The sequence below is a fragment of the Ctenopharyngodon idella genome, chromosome 19 (assembly GCF_019924925.1).
Source record: "Ctenopharyngodon idella isolate HZGC_01 chromosome 19, HZGC01, whole genome shotgun sequence".
NCBI classification, from domain to species: Eukaryota; Metazoa; Chordata; class Actinopteri; order Cypriniformes; family Xenocyprididae; genus Ctenopharyngodon; species Ctenopharyngodon idella.
In genome coordinates this window covers 11,769,381-11,784,604 of record NC_067238.1, presented here as the reverse complement: position 1 = coordinate 11,784,604, position 15,224 = coordinate 11,769,381, and the positions used below count along the sequence as shown (strand labels likewise).

Genomic DNA, 15,224 nt, shown 5'->3' with positions numbered 1-15,224 from the left:
GGACATTCATTAAGAGCAAGACTATATATGTGTGTGTATGTGTGCTGTATGAGAAATCCCTACAATGATTGTAATACCAGAAATCTTTGTCCTTGGGACATTTTTTTTGGTCCCCATGATGAAAACAGCTTATAAATCATACAGAATGATATTTTTTGAAAATGTAAATATGCTGAAAGTTTTCTGTGAGTGTTGTGTTTAGGGGTAGGGTTAGGGGATATAATATACAGTTTGTACAGTATAAAAACCATTATGTCTATGGAAAGCCCTCATATGGAAACCCAACATGTCTGTGTATTATTTATATAGAAAATAATTTATTTACTCATTCTCATATTCAAATGTTGAGCTGTTAAGTTGTATGTTTGTTAATAATAGTTATTGTAAAATGTGACCTGTCTGTAATTTACGGACTGTGCGTTTCACAGAACTGCCTCTGGAGTTCTTGCATTTTACTGGGATAAACTTTTGGAATACACCGAGAGCCAGCCATTCCATAACAAGTATTTAGCTGCTGTACGGTAAGACTATGATCATATGAGTATATCTGATACAGGGTAGTCTTACATAAAACAAAATGCGAATTGATAAATAATAATATAATAAACTGAGTCGTTTGTGTTGCAGGAAATGGAATGAGTTAAGAGTGTTGAAAGACACTGAAAAATATCACATGATTACTAACCCACAGACAGGACTTCAAGCCTGGACGTAAGAAAATATTACATGTATAATTTTTGTAATTTCAGTTCAGTTGTAATACAATTTTACAGCTGTTTGGTGCCTGCTAAGAAAAAACACATGAAAAGTCTCAAGATTTCAGGAAGTTGAGTTTGGGTTATGAGATTTTCTGTGTGTAAATATCATCACAGTTGAACCAAGAACTGTATCAGAGCAATGGCACAAAAGTTGTAATAACTATGTAATAATAGTTGTAATAACTATGACTAACTCCTCTTCTTTATCTAGTTGGGCAGATGAGCGTTTTGGCAATCTTTTTGACAATGCTGCACTTGAATATGATCGATGGGGTAACGGGATTTTTGGAGATGACAGATTCAATCAATCCAATTGGTTAGTATCTGTACTTTTCATTCATTGCACACAATAAATGACTGTGAATTAATGACCAATAACTAACTGAGACCACAGACCCCAAGCCATGATTCAAGTAAATATGCATGGACTAAAATCCATTAATCATTCATAATGCTGTTACACTTATTGTGTGGTTATGAATGTGTTGCTTTACAGTTTAATTGTCTGTTTGAATATAGATGCATAAATGTATGATTTCACAGGGCCATTATGAAGATGGCGACAGTTTACCCTCTTCCAGTTTTTGAAAGATTGTCTGAAAGTGGCCTTGGGATATCTGAAGTTAATGATTTTTTTATCGACACTGATGACGCACTCAATGAATTAGTAGGCAAGGACATCTTGTACAGTTTGAAGTAAGAACACACGTGTTTGAACTGTTAGATCAATCTGACCACTATAAATATCTGTTATAGAGGCCCATATACAAAAATATTTGAGCATATTGCACCTGTACAAATATAATAATGTACAGATAAACTAATCTTACAAATATATGATGATTCATCATTATCATTTGATCAGAAATGCAATACTTTCCTCTTTTGTCATCTTCCAGGGGTGTGCTTAATGAATTATGGAATATTTTTAGCAATGATATTTTGCATGTCTCAATAAACAAGAAAAACCAAATTACATCAGACGTGGAATATGAGGACCCACTGCGACATTTACGGTAAGATATGTAAAGCCCTGATGTTTGTATGTATATGCTGTTTACTTAGTTCCTCTGAGATGCCAAAACAATTTATGGAGAATTTGTTTGATAACATTATTTCGATGGTCCACTTTAGACATTCTACTGACTATAAGTAACTTTGCAACTACAGTGGGTACGGAAAGTATTCAGACCCCCTTAAATTTTTCACTCTTTGTTATATTGCAGCCATTTGCTAAAATCATTTAAGTTCATTTTTCAACACATGGTATCACATGGTCCTAAGTATTCAGACCCTTTGCTGTGACACTCATATTTAACTCAGGTGCTGTCCATTTCTTCTGATCATCATTGAGATGGTTCTACACCTTCATTTGAGTCCAGCTGTGTTTGATTATACTGATTGGACTTGATTAGGAAAGCCACACACCTGTCTATATAAGACCTTACAGCTCACAGTGCATGTCAGAGCAAATGAGAATCATGAGGTCAAAGGAACTGCCTGAAGAGCTCAGAGACAGAATTGTGGCAAGGCACAGATCTGGCCAAGGTTACAAAAACATTTCTGCTGCACTTAAGGTTCCTAAGAGCACAGTGGCCTCCATAATCCTTAAATGGAAAACGTTTGAGACGACCAGAACCCTTCCTAGAGCTGGCCGTCCGGCCAAACTGAGCTATCGGGGGAGAAGAGCCTTGGTGAGAGAGGTAAAGAAGAACCCAAAGATCACTGTGGCTGAGCTCCAGAGATGCAGTCGGGAGATGGAGAAAGTTGTAGAAAGTCAATCATCACTGCAGCCCTCCACCAGTCGGGGCTTTATGGCAGAGTGGCCCGACGGAAGCCTCTCCTCAGTGCAAGACACATGAAAGCCCGCATGGAGTTTGCTAAGATAGGTGAGAAATAAGATTCTCTGGTCTGATGAGACCAAGATAGAACTTTTTGGCCTTAATTCTAAGCGGTATGTGTGGAGAAAACCAGGCACTGCTCATCACCTGTCCAATACAGTCCCAACAGTGAAGCATGGTGGTGGCAGCATCATGCTGTGGGGGTGTTTTTCAGCTGCAGGGACAGGACGACTGGTTGCAATCGAGGGAAAGATGAATGCGGCCAAGTACAGGGATATCCTGGATGAAAACCTTCTCCAGCGTGCTCAAGACCTCAGACTGGGCCGAAGGTTTACCTTCCAACAAGACAATGACCCTAAGCACACAGCTAAAATAACGAAGGAGTGGCTTCACAACAACTCTGTGAATGTTCTTGAATGGCCCAGCCAGAGCTCTGACTTAAACCCAATTGAGCATCTCTGGAGAGACCTAAAAATGGCTGTCCACCAATGTTTACCATCCATCCTGACAGAACTGGAGAGGATCTGCAAGGAGGAATGGCAGAGGATCCCCAAATCCAGGTGTGAAAAACTTGTTGCATCTTTCCCAAAAAGACTGTATTGGCTGTATTAGATCAAAAGGGTGCTTCTACTAAATACTGAACAAAGGGTCTGAATACTTAGGACCATGTGATATTTCAGTTTTTCTTTTTTAATAAATCTGCAAAAATGTCAACAATTCTGTGTTTTTCTGTCAATATGGGGTGCTGTGTGTACATTAATGAGGAAAAAAAATGAACTTAAATGATTTTAGCAAATGGCTGCAATATAACAAAGAGTGAGAAATTTAAGGGGGTCTGAATACTTTCCGTACCCACTGTACATGCCAACTTAATCTGCTAACCCAAACCCTAACACCTAACCCTAACAGTCTACTAACAATCTACTAATACTCTAATGAGAGTTAGTTGACATGTAGTAGCAAAGTTACTTATAGTTGGTAGAATGTCTAAAGTGGACAATCGAATTAAAGTGTAGCCATTTGTTCTAATATAAAACTGATCACAACTTTCACTCTTGATGTTCGCAACAGCAAAATTAAAGCAACATGCTTTGACATCTGGGACAGAGTTCTCAACGAGATCAACAGAAATATTAATAATGACGGACTTGAACAATCAGCAAGGTAAAGCGTAATTATTTTTGTTTTCAAACAACCTGAATGAAAATCCTGAATGCTTAGTCCTACTTTAGACATTTCCAAACAACACAATGACCCTGCAGCAAGTTGTGATTTTTTTTTTCTTTGTTTTTAAATGTCCTGACATTGAGAATTTTACAACACCTGTGAACATTTAACCTCAATCTATGCTATAATAAAGAGAGATCGTTAAATCATCAAATTTTTACCTCACATTTCATAGGCACTGGGATGAAGTGAAGAGCATTTTAATTAAAAAATTAACTGACAATGGAAAATTAACTCAACAGAAGCTTGATGGAGCACAAAAGTAAGGAAAGAATCTTCAGTTAAAAAAATTGACAGCTGCACATGTTGGCTACATGTATGTGCTTTAGAAATGTCTGAAAATTACTATTACAATAAATAACTAACTAAATAACTTTTTTTTCTTCATGGTTATAAAGAACATTTAATAGTTTCACACAAATGGTCTTGGACAAATATGTACAAAAAGTTGATGGTCTGGAGGAAAGGATCAGTGCTTCCACTGAGTAAGAACTTATGCTTCATTTTAAAAGTTCTGAAATATTTAATTCCAAAATTAGTTATAAAAAAATACTATAAAATATCAAATAAAATAGCATAAAATCTAGAAATTTAAATAGCTAACATTTCCATTTTGTTCTTTCAGAACTCTTGGCAAATTGATGCTGAAGACTTTTTCTGCCACAAATACTGTCCTGGTTAATACTCTGGGTTTTCTGCTGTCTGATTAATCTCTCTCAAGGATCGATTAAATTCTGTTCTAAATGATTCTGCCATTCTGTGTCCCATTATTAATCCTTATACTAGAAAGAGAAGAGGGAAAGGTACAATTGCCAGTGCTCAATTCCTGAAATTGTTGACTGAATGCTAATAGTGAAGACCCATCCTTACCCCTTTTTTTAAACCTCTACATGAGTTTTCTGGTGCTTTGTCATTTTGCTGAAATCAACCCTGAGAGCCTCTCTTTCATTGTGAGGATCTGATGCTAGTTCTCAGATGTGTTGACAAGATCTTGACTGGTTTAGATACTGCTGTTCATGCTGTATTTCAGATTATATACTCTCTGTATTGCTAACCAGATTATATATTTCAAAATAAAAATAATTATTAACTACATATGATCTGTTTCATTTGATTATATGACTTTTATTTTTTATTTATTTATCTATTTATTTATTAAATGTAATCAGAATAAAGTTTTAGTCCACTGAAGCACCATGCAAAGATGCTGGCATAAGATGGCAGCAGTGAGTCTGAGAAAGTGTGGCTAATATCTGTTTGTGGATCTGCCAAGTCAGCAAAAAAGGAAAAAAGCAACATGCATCAACACTTGACTGCCCTTGGTTGTACTTCTGAGTGTGCATTTAATCTTTTTTGGTTGTTCCTAGACAAATTATATAAAGGGGGGAAGCTAGTTCATTTCACCATCATCTTATTTCATGAGCCACCATCAACCAGCAGAGGACGCTGAAAATCTGCTTCCACAACCTGCACTACATGGACATGAACCAGAACCACATTCTTTTTCCGCCATGATAGACACAAATAAAAAAAATCATTCCATCCGACCTTATCTGTTTTAGTCAGAGGATATGATTTGTAATATTTTATTTTGATGTTGGCTTTAGATCTGTATGGCTGGATTTCTGAGTAAAATTACAGACACTTGAAGCTCCCAAGCAGCAGAAGCAGTCAATCTGGAGCAGGGTCTTTCTATTGCATCAGCTCACCGCTGTTTGCAGTACTGTCACGGTGACTGATTTGTTTTGAGACCAAGGGGAAGTAGAAGTGGCGAGAAAATGAGCATTAAGGCAACAAAAGATAGAAAAACAAACCCAAACTAACTCAAGTTCATCATCTAACCTAACTAATGAAAAAAAAAAAAAAAAATAATAATAATCTAAACTGTACTAATTTATGACACTGAGTAAAAGGACAGATTAACAAGTAACACGGACGCAAATTAACAGAAGTGCCAAGACTTCCTGCTGTGCTTAGCATTCATCCTGTTGTGCTTTCAGTCAGGTTAAAGGGTTAGTTCACCCAAAAATGAAAATTCTGTTATGAGTTACTCACCCTCATGTCATTCCACACCTGTAAGACCTTCGTTCATCTTTGGAACACAAATTAAGATTTTTGATTAAATCTGATAGCTGTCTGACTCCTCAAAAGACAGCAATTTAACCACCACTTTCAAGGTCCAGAAAGGTACTAAAGACTGTTAAAATATTCGACGTGACTGCAGTGGTTCAACCTTAATTTTATGAAGCGACGAGAAAACTTTTTGCGTTCAAAAACAAACAAAAAAGTAGCCTAACTTGCGTGCATCAGGGAGCTCGCGTTTTACTTTCGCTTTCGAGATCGCACATACTCTTGTGTATAGGGAGCGGCGGTTCTGAGAGTATTTGACGTGAGTGGTTGAAACATTTTTTGGGGGGTGAGCTGTTTAACCCTTATGTTCTGTTCAGGGTATCTGAGATCCCATCTATAAAACATGATTAAATGCAATAGTGTGACATACATTCAGTTTCTGTCTGGTGTTGAGTTACAGTTCACTCAGTTTAAACTATACGGAATCCCAAATAAGTACACACACACACACACACACACACACACACACACATACAGTCAATGTAAAGTCATACACAAGGCCAAGGGTTATGTCTTGTGTTTTTGCAACTGTGCAAAGGTGAATAATGGATTTTTTTTCTGGGAATGTGCTTAGGGTGTACACTTAGACTGCAAAGGCCTCAATATTTTTATTCAAAAACAGGATCTGTTCCAGTGTGTTGGGGTTCAGTCGATTTCTTTTTTTGCAGATTACTTCTCCAGCCTTGGAGAATACTCTCTCACATGGGACAGAGGATGCAGGTGTACACAAGTAGTGTTTAGCCAGGTCATGAAGGTGTGGATAAGTCATCTTCTGAGTAGACCAGTATTCAAGTGGGTCAACACAACGTGGCAGAATGGGGTCTCCAAGGTACTTCTGTACCTCCACTGTAGCGTCTGCAGTGGCACTGTTGGTGCGCTGTGGAATACTCGAATGCCTGTCCAGGGTTTTCCATAAATCTACCACCACAATGTTTGATGATGAGCTTGTGGGTTCTGCTGAAGACCCTGCTGGCGTTGCTGAGGTTCCTGGTGTTGGTTGAGCCTGTGGTGCTGGTGTTTGTGGTTGCCTCTCAGGTCTAGAGGCCTTGATGATTGCTGCACACTGTGAAATTAGATTTTTCACTGCAGTCTGGGCACAGGTGTCATTACTAAAAACAATCATTTTAAAACGTGGGTCTAAAAGTATTGCCAGAGCAAGGCAGCTCTTTTGCTCATGAGTGGCAAACCTCTCATTCAGTTGTTTGAGCAGGTTTGCAGCCAGCCGTGAGCCCATATCAGATGTCATTTGGGTACTCATCTCTCGAATGGATGTTTTCAACATTTTGATCATTGGAATCACCTTGGATCCTGACACCCTTTTCTCCTCTGACATTTCCACCGAGGCTTGGTGGAAAGGCCCAAGAATCATGAAACGAAGACAACACAGACAAGGCTGCCAGGGCAGAACCCTGACATTTGTTTAGCTGAAGTATTAATATTACTAAAACTAAACTAAAACCTAAAACTTAATAAAACTATACAGACATTTAAAAAAAAAAACTATTAAAAATGACAAAAACAGCCAATTACTAATTCAAAATAACAAATTCTGTAATAGTTTATTGATGATACTAAATGCAATTCAAAATCACTGAATGCAACATCATCTTGTCCATGCTGAACTAATTTCTAACTATATTACAATTTAATTACATGCACATTATTAATAATAAAGATTTCACCCTGGTACATACCTTTTTTGTCCAATTTGTTCTGAGAAAATTTAACGTGAATTGACACCATCAGTAAGAACCAATGGACAAACCACACAAATATTAATAGATAAATGTTTGTTTCGTCCCACCTTGCTACCCATCTGCCCTTCTGTCCTGCTCAGTGCTGAAAAGTAAACAAATTTGCTCTGCTGTGGACGGTTGACCATGTAAGCAAGAGTCAGACAGTGAAGAATATTCAGTACGCACACAGACTCACAGATCAAAAAGTAAGTGTTTGTCTCTTCTGTTGTCAATAAGATTCAGTACAAACTAGACATCCATTGATTTTCTTCCTTAATGGCTTGTTTAGTGCTTAGATATTTTTTCCTCTCTTTTAGCACAAGACGGAAACATGATTAAGGTTTTGGCTTTTGTAAGTTTAGCTGCATTTCTCAGCTGCTATGGTACGTTTTTTCCTCTCTTTGTGGTCCAACAATTAAAACAAACCTTTAATCTTGAATAGACAAAAGCAGCATTTATGTGATAGCTCTAATAATAATGTTCTGGATATATAGTGACAACTATTGACATTGTATTTTGTGGTAGTAATTCTTTTTTTCAGTTTCTCTGTAGTTGTTAATGATTCTGTCTTTGTTTTGAAGGCGTGCAGAGTGCTGAACTACCATATAATGACTTAAGTGAACAAATCCTCAACTCTGGGACTGTAGTCTTTTTAGACTTCCTGGAGAAAGTCAGAAACGCTACAGAGAAAATAGTGAAAGATGATCTGTTCAGAAAAACTAGGTAAGACCAACAATGGATAATGTAACTTAAAGTGACTGCTACTGAATTGTAATTTCAGTAGCTTCCTGATCATAACCATTTTCTGTTTTTACAGGATCAATGTCCAAAGATTCATGAAATCATTAAGAGAGTTTGCAAAACCAATAAAAAATGCTGAGAGTGGGAGTCAGGATAATTCAGCTATATCACCACAGTAAGTCTGTCCAACAGTCACAAATACTGTATAATGATAATAACATTGTTTATTCTATGCACAAGTCATGAATACAAATCACAAATTAACAAGTTCAAAGGTTTACATATACGCTTGATTCTTTTTTTTTTTTTTTTTTAAGTTATATTTATGGGCTTCTTGTGCCTTTATTGGGAGAGGACAGTAGAGAGCCGACAAGGAAGTATTGGGCAGAGAGAGGGGGGCAGGATCAGCAAAGGACCTTGAGACGGGAATCGAACTCAGGTCGCCGCTCTAACCACTAGGCCATCGGCATACTGCATGTTGTTAATGTTTTGTGATCGATGTTAGTTGAAAGGTAGTCCTTTGTCCTGAGCAGTTAAACTGCCTGTATTTCAGAAAAGGTCCTGCACATTCTTTGTTTTTTTCCCTGCATCTTCTGCATATTTTAACCCCTTCCAACAGTGACTGTATGATTTTGAGATCCATCTTTTCACACTGAGGACTCATTACAAAATGTGCAAATGTTCATTGATGTTCAAGAAGGCAACACGGGGGTCTTTTGAACAAAATGATTGGTGTTTTGTTTAGTACTGCCCTTAAGAAGCTTCAGAAGATATTTACTTGTATTTACTTATTTCTCATTTACCATATTTAATTAAGACCTTCTTGCTGTGAGGCGACAGTGCTATACACTGAGCCACCGTGCCGCCCCCAAGTCACATTTATTTATATAGCGCTTTAAAGATTCAATAGCAATAGTCAATAGTTCATCCTTTTGTGTAAAATTTTAAATTGTATGAGATGTACTCTAATGTTTCTGAACATCAATTTTAAATTCCCAGTGATCCTCCCCCAATCTTCATCTTCATATGTACATGCCATATCTTTTTCCCAAATTATCTTAACCGGAGAACTAATCTGGCCCATCTGACCCATCTGACTAATAAGTAAGGAATAATATTTAGATGCCTCGTGGCCAGTACCTCCAGTACTTCTGCATCATCTTGAGAATGTTTTTACCCCTGGGAGCATATGAGGGGGAGGTAAAGATACTTGTGAGTATATTTCTTATCAGATATCTCCTGAACTGATCATTAGACAAGATGAATTTTTGCTTAAGTCTCTCGAAAGATATTAATGCATCATCCTCATGAGGAGTTAGAATAGATTTTTACCACCTCATGGTTAGAGTTATCATTCTTGTTGTGAACGGGGCCAAAATTATTAGATAAAGAACAAATTTGTCTTATTTTATTTATGGAGGTGATTATTTTGCCTGTTCTTTGTTTCACAGGAAATTTTTTTTGGTCATGGCTGATGCTAGGGCTACGATCAGGGAGATCTCTGACAAGTTTTTCTTTCCGTAAGAGCTTTATTATCTTTACACATTCTTAAGACACTAAATGATCTTGTTTACTTCTGACAAGTTCTCTGAAACCCAAAATAATACCCATGAATGTGCTCTTCTCCTACAGCCATATGGACATTTACCGTCAGAGCTTTAAAAACGAGATAATGATGGAGATCTGGAAGTAAGCATGTGTTCATTTGCATTTGAGTATGACTCTCACCCGGCTTATGAATGATTATAACTTGCACACAGCAACTTCAAACCTGTTCACGAGCTTCTATGGGTTTGATTTTGGTTGTCATTTATTGAAATGAATACAAAAAATATAGTGTGTCGGTGTCTGTCCGCTGAATGTGACCCTCCGATTCTCCTCCGTGGCCATATGGGAAAGTGAATATTTACAAAGACAACATTAAAACTATAGTTACATTTACACCCTCCCGACAAAGAAATGGATCGACTTGTTAAACACATTTTTTTATTTGGACATTTTCTATCATATGATGTCTTAAGCAGCCGCGTGTGACACTGTTTTCATGGTAAACAGATCAATACTGTGACCGGAATTCTACAAAACTTAAGTGAAAACACCAAATTATCATGCAGTGGAATAAATGTATAGAGTCTTTATAGTAAAACTGAGGTCAAAAACTGAAGCGTGTGTTCTAGACTGTTTTAATAATGTAGCCTATATTGTCAAGTTAATTACATTTTACATTTTTCTAGGGGAAGCGCAATCCATCTCACCATAGCTGCGTCTGAAATCGCGTACTGTCTGTGTAGGTACTACATTTGAATTTAAATTTACTGCATGACCGTTGGAAAAACTATGTATTATGAATGCTACACGTATGAATGAAATCCGGACGTACTACATCTGCCATGTTGTTACTGTCACATGACCTACCAGCGTCAGTTACGTCAGAGATTGTATATTATAGGGAGATGAGAGGGTCTGTATATCTTACCATTGAAGAAAGCGTAACGGCTAACTTAATCACGTGCGGCACCGCTCAACCTATTGTGTAATGGCAGTGACATCAAAACTCCTTCCCTGCGTACCGCCAGAGCCGGAGTGTTAGCATTAGCCGTTACGCTTTTTTGGCTAAAGGTTGTATGTTTGCTTTCCAGTGGCTTTGGTTACGTCCCTTCAACTCCATTCATAAATCCTCTCCTGTGGCGTCATGGGATAGTAAAGTGTCCATCATATGCGCACTTCAGAATCTTGCCGGAAGTAGTAGGTCATCCGGGTACCTTTCGCCTACTGTTTTTCGAATACTATAAATTCAGACATACTACTCTGTTCGCATACTGTTTTTCGTGTACTATAGAGAAGTTTTCGATTTTGGATGCAGCACGTGTCTCTAGGGGCTTTGTAAGATTCTGTGATGATTTAAACATGCATTTTACAAAATAACTTTACTTGTTGTTTAAAAGTGTACTGTATTAAAAAGTAGCATTCTGTATTTTGACATCTAAAAGGGTGGTGGGATCCCAGCTGTTGAACATGATCGAAGCTGGGGTGGATACAGTTTCGGACATTGGAAAAATGGACTTTAATCAACTTCATGAGGAGTAAGAGCTGTTTTAAAACCATGCTGTTACAGCAAATAGAAACTATACTGGATTAATGATGCAATAAAATGGATGCATTTTATATTATTGACCTCCAAACTAAGTGTTGGGCTAAAATGCACACATAAGCCCATAACAAAAATGATTACATTTCATAAAGCGTCATTTCATAAATCACTCGTTGTTTCCTCCGTAGAGTGCAGGTGGTTATGGATCAGATTAGAAAGAAAGCCTTTGAAATTTCAATTTTGGAAAGGCAAAAAGAGAAGAATGATTTCCTTATATCATTAAGGTAAGAACCTTTGTTAATATTAATTACAAACTTTAATATTTTACTTTATGTCATATCTTAATAACATTTTTCTTTTCTGTTTCCTAGAACCGCATCTGGACTGATTGTTTTTTACTGGAATAAAGTTTTAGAACACACTGAAAGTCCGTCATTCCATGCGAAATACTTGGATTCTAAGAAGTAAGATACAATGCTGTATATATTTGTATTTAATAGACAAATATTGATTGTGTAGTTTAAAGACAGGTTGAGAAAATAGAGTAAAAAGAGCATTTAAAAAATATCTTAATTTTGTGTGTTACAGGCAATGGGAAAGGCTGGTGAGAGACCCACTGGCAAACGGTGAAAATCAGTGGCTAGCGGAGACTTTTTCAAAATGGTAGGCTATGCTGGGTGGTGCATCATGTGTGTAAAAAAAAAAAAAAAAAAAAAAGTGCCCGATGCAGACACGTTGAATGGGTTTAGCTAATAAGCAAGACGCTCGCATTCTCTCTAGACAGTTTAATCGCTTACTCATGACACATAGCAACACAGCGAAAAATAGGCTATTTCTAATATGTTGGACCTTTTATTGAGAGTAGCTTACATTTACCTGTTGAGACGTGCCTTCACAAGCAACCGTAAAACCGGCGTAAGAGCTTTTGTGACTTTTGAGTCGAGGGAGGCGCGACATCTGAAAGGTGCGTTTACAAAATATGATATATTTTTGTAAGTCCGCTAGGTACCGCTAGTGTCACAGAAATGACAAACTTTACCTTTAAACGTATCAGTTTAGGACACATTGAGATCTAAAACAGAGACGACAAATAAGAAACACCATGGCGTCAATTTAAATGTAGGCCTGTGCCAGAAGTGCTTTTTAAATTAATAATTAACAATAAGTATAATATAATTAGTAGGTATAACCTATTATAAATAAAAACTAAAATGTAATTATAATAAATATAAATGGCCTATAATAAATAAAAATATCAGTACTCTTTTAAAAACAAGTTGAAATTATGCAAAATTATGACTTTAACAAACGCAGACTATCGATTAACATATCCTCTGATAGTTCTACTTACAGTAGGACTCTCTTTAACAATTCATAGGTTTTCGTAAAAAATAAATTTCCCTCTGGAGAAAATGAAATACTAGCCTATGAAAATAGTTTTAGTTATGATTTGATTTAGTCTAGTTAGTTTTGTCTAAAATACAATGTGATATTCAGCGATCGAGATCTGGTAGCCGCAGCACATTTTTCCTCTTGGGCGAGCGATCCGTTCACAGCTTTTCCAGCCCATGAAATACTCCATATACCAGCAAACCAATGAGAACGTGGGACAGTGATGACGACTCATTACAACAGAGTGAAGGCGCAAAAGCTGCTGATCAGCTTACCAGGATGTCTCAGTAACTGGCAGATTTAAAGAAAATTAGCATAGTTTGGCAAATAAATAAATTACGGACAGTTACATATGCATTACCAACATTTTATCATGTAGGCTTTATGGTACACCTCAAACAAGTGATTTTATAGTAATTTAAAGTGTTAATATTAATTGCAGAGTCAATGAATAGCATTCGTAGCTTATATGGACTGCACGCCACTGGTGAAAAGTATCATGTGCTTTTAGACGTGGATACAAGGTGTGTGTGTGTGTGTGTTTTTTTTTTTTTTTTTTTTTTTTTAATGAAGGTAGATAGATACTATTCTCGTCTTTTCAGGCTTCTAAAACTAGGCTATTTCATAATTATCATTAGAACCACTTGAACGTTTATGATCCTTTTATTGTGTTCCCCGAGAAATTTTTTGAACGTTTTTTTTGAACGAGAATGTTTGGTTCGCAAAAGCATTGAATTATAGTTTTTCCTCCCACCTCATGTCTTTTCCATCACAAAAGTTTTGTCAGCGAATGCAAAGCGAAAGAAGGTGAGTTAAAGTAAAGTTTTTTTTTTCGGAGGAACACAATACTTTTAAGACAGAACGCAAAAGTTTTGCAGGCAAACACAAAAATATTTAAATATAATTTTTAAATACATTTTTTAAACCATTACCATGTCCATTTAATTGACTAGGGAAACTTGCATTTAAAGGGTTAGTTCACCCAAAAATGATAATTCTGTCATTATTCTGTCACAAATTAAGATATTTCTGATGAAATCTGTGAGCTTTCTGGCCTCAGACACCTCAGACACATCAGACACTTTCAGAGAAAGGTAGTAAAGACATCATTAAAATAGTCCATGTGACTACAGTGGTTCAACTGTAATGTTATGAAGCAACGAGAATACTTTTTGTGCACAAAAAACAAGCAAAAATAATGACTTTATTCAACAATTTCTTCTCTTCCATGTCAGTCTCCTATGCTGTTCATGTAGTATACCAGTAGTATAACAGTACAGCACTTCAAGGTTCTACATCAGAACTCTGGCTCAGTATTTTTGTCGTAATTTTTGTTTGTTTTTTGAGCACAAATAGTATTCTCATCGCTTTATAACATTAAGGTTGAACCATTGTAGTCACATGGACTATTTTAACAATGACAATGTCTTTAAAACTTTTCTGGGCCTTCAAAGTGGTCATTGTGTTGCAGTCTATCAGAGGCCAGATAGCACACGGATTTTATCAAAAATATCTTAATTTGTGTTCCGAAGATGAACGAAGGTCTTACGGGTGTGAAACGACGTGGGGGTGAATAATTAATGATATAATTTTAATTTTTGGGTGAACTAACCCTTTAATCATTCTTTTAACTAAATAAATATTTATAGTGTGATAAGACGTTTATTATAATTATTATTGTTTAATAATCATAACCAGTCAGAATCAAGGGCCAGAACGATCAGTTTTATAATTTTATTTTTACTGTGCCTTGTAACTGATTCCATTTTTCTTTTCTAGGTGGAATAAACGTTATATTCGTAAATTCATTAAATTGGCCCTGGAATATTATAGTCATGGAAATGAAGCTCTTGATTTGGACAGATTCAATCAGTCTAACTGGTAGATGGACATTATTTATGATTAATGAATATGTAACCATGTATCTGATAATATAAAAAGTTGTTCATGTGTTATTTCAGATGTGAATGACACGTAAACATGTAGATATACTTCTTAAATATCTGTCAGATTTTAATGCCTAAAGTGATATTAATGACTAATTAAAGGGGAAAAAAATGATCCCTCCATTTTGTTCTGCACATTTCACAGGGCTATTGTCAAAAGCGCTGTTGTTTACTCTCTTCCTGTTTATGAAAAACTGTCTGAAGTCGGCTTTGGGATTACTGAGATCAACAGGTTTCTTCACAGAGTTAATAACATAACCCTTTTTCTTGAAGGGAAAAATCCATCGAAACCTAACAGGTAAGGAACAAGAAACATTGCTCCTATTTAATTATATTGAATTAATATGTAAATCTTAAAATAT

The 15,224-nt window shown here is 36.4% G+C and overlaps 1 protein-coding gene across 14 annotated transcripts in view; it reads left to right on the top strand.

The window, feature by feature from the left end:
* Window positions 1–15,224, top strand: part of LOC127501703 (uncharacterized) — a 39,629-nt gene that overhangs the window by 14,967 nt on the left and 9,438 nt on the right. For 7 of the 14 annotated variants that reach the window (XM_051873863.1, XM_051873860.1, XM_051873861.1 and 4 more), the window contains 9 exons: window positions 429–521; window positions 628–711; window positions 970–1,074; window positions 1,302–1,454; window positions 1,658–1,774; window positions 3,671–3,763; window positions 4,002–4,088; window positions 4,225–4,311; window positions 4,452–4,921. Coding sequence is in view for 8 of the 14 variants with exons in the window: in XM_051873856.1 (XP_051729816.1) it covers window positions 429–521; window positions 628–711; window positions 970–1,074; window positions 1,302–1,454; window positions 1,658–1,774; window positions 3,671–3,763; window positions 4,002–4,088; window positions 4,225–4,311; window positions 4,452–4,536 (904 nt within the window). In the remaining 6 variants the exon portion in view is untranslated. Of the gene's footprint in view, window positions 1–428; window positions 522–627; window positions 712–969; window positions 1,075–1,301; window positions 1,455–1,657; window positions 1,775–2,081; window positions 2,307–3,670; window positions 3,764–4,001; window positions 4,089–4,224; window positions 4,312–4,451; window positions 4,922–7,792; window positions 7,899–8,009; window positions 8,076–8,273; window positions 8,416–8,509; window positions 8,609–9,884; window positions 9,954–10,065; window positions 10,123–10,667; window positions 10,725–11,423; window positions 11,517–11,712; window positions 11,809–11,895; window positions 11,989–12,112; window positions 12,188–14,695; window positions 14,798–15,007; window positions 15,161–15,224 lie in introns of those variants that run through there. The other 7 variants (XM_051873865.1, XM_051873864.1, XM_051873868.1 and 4 more) reach the window with 6 other exon arrangements.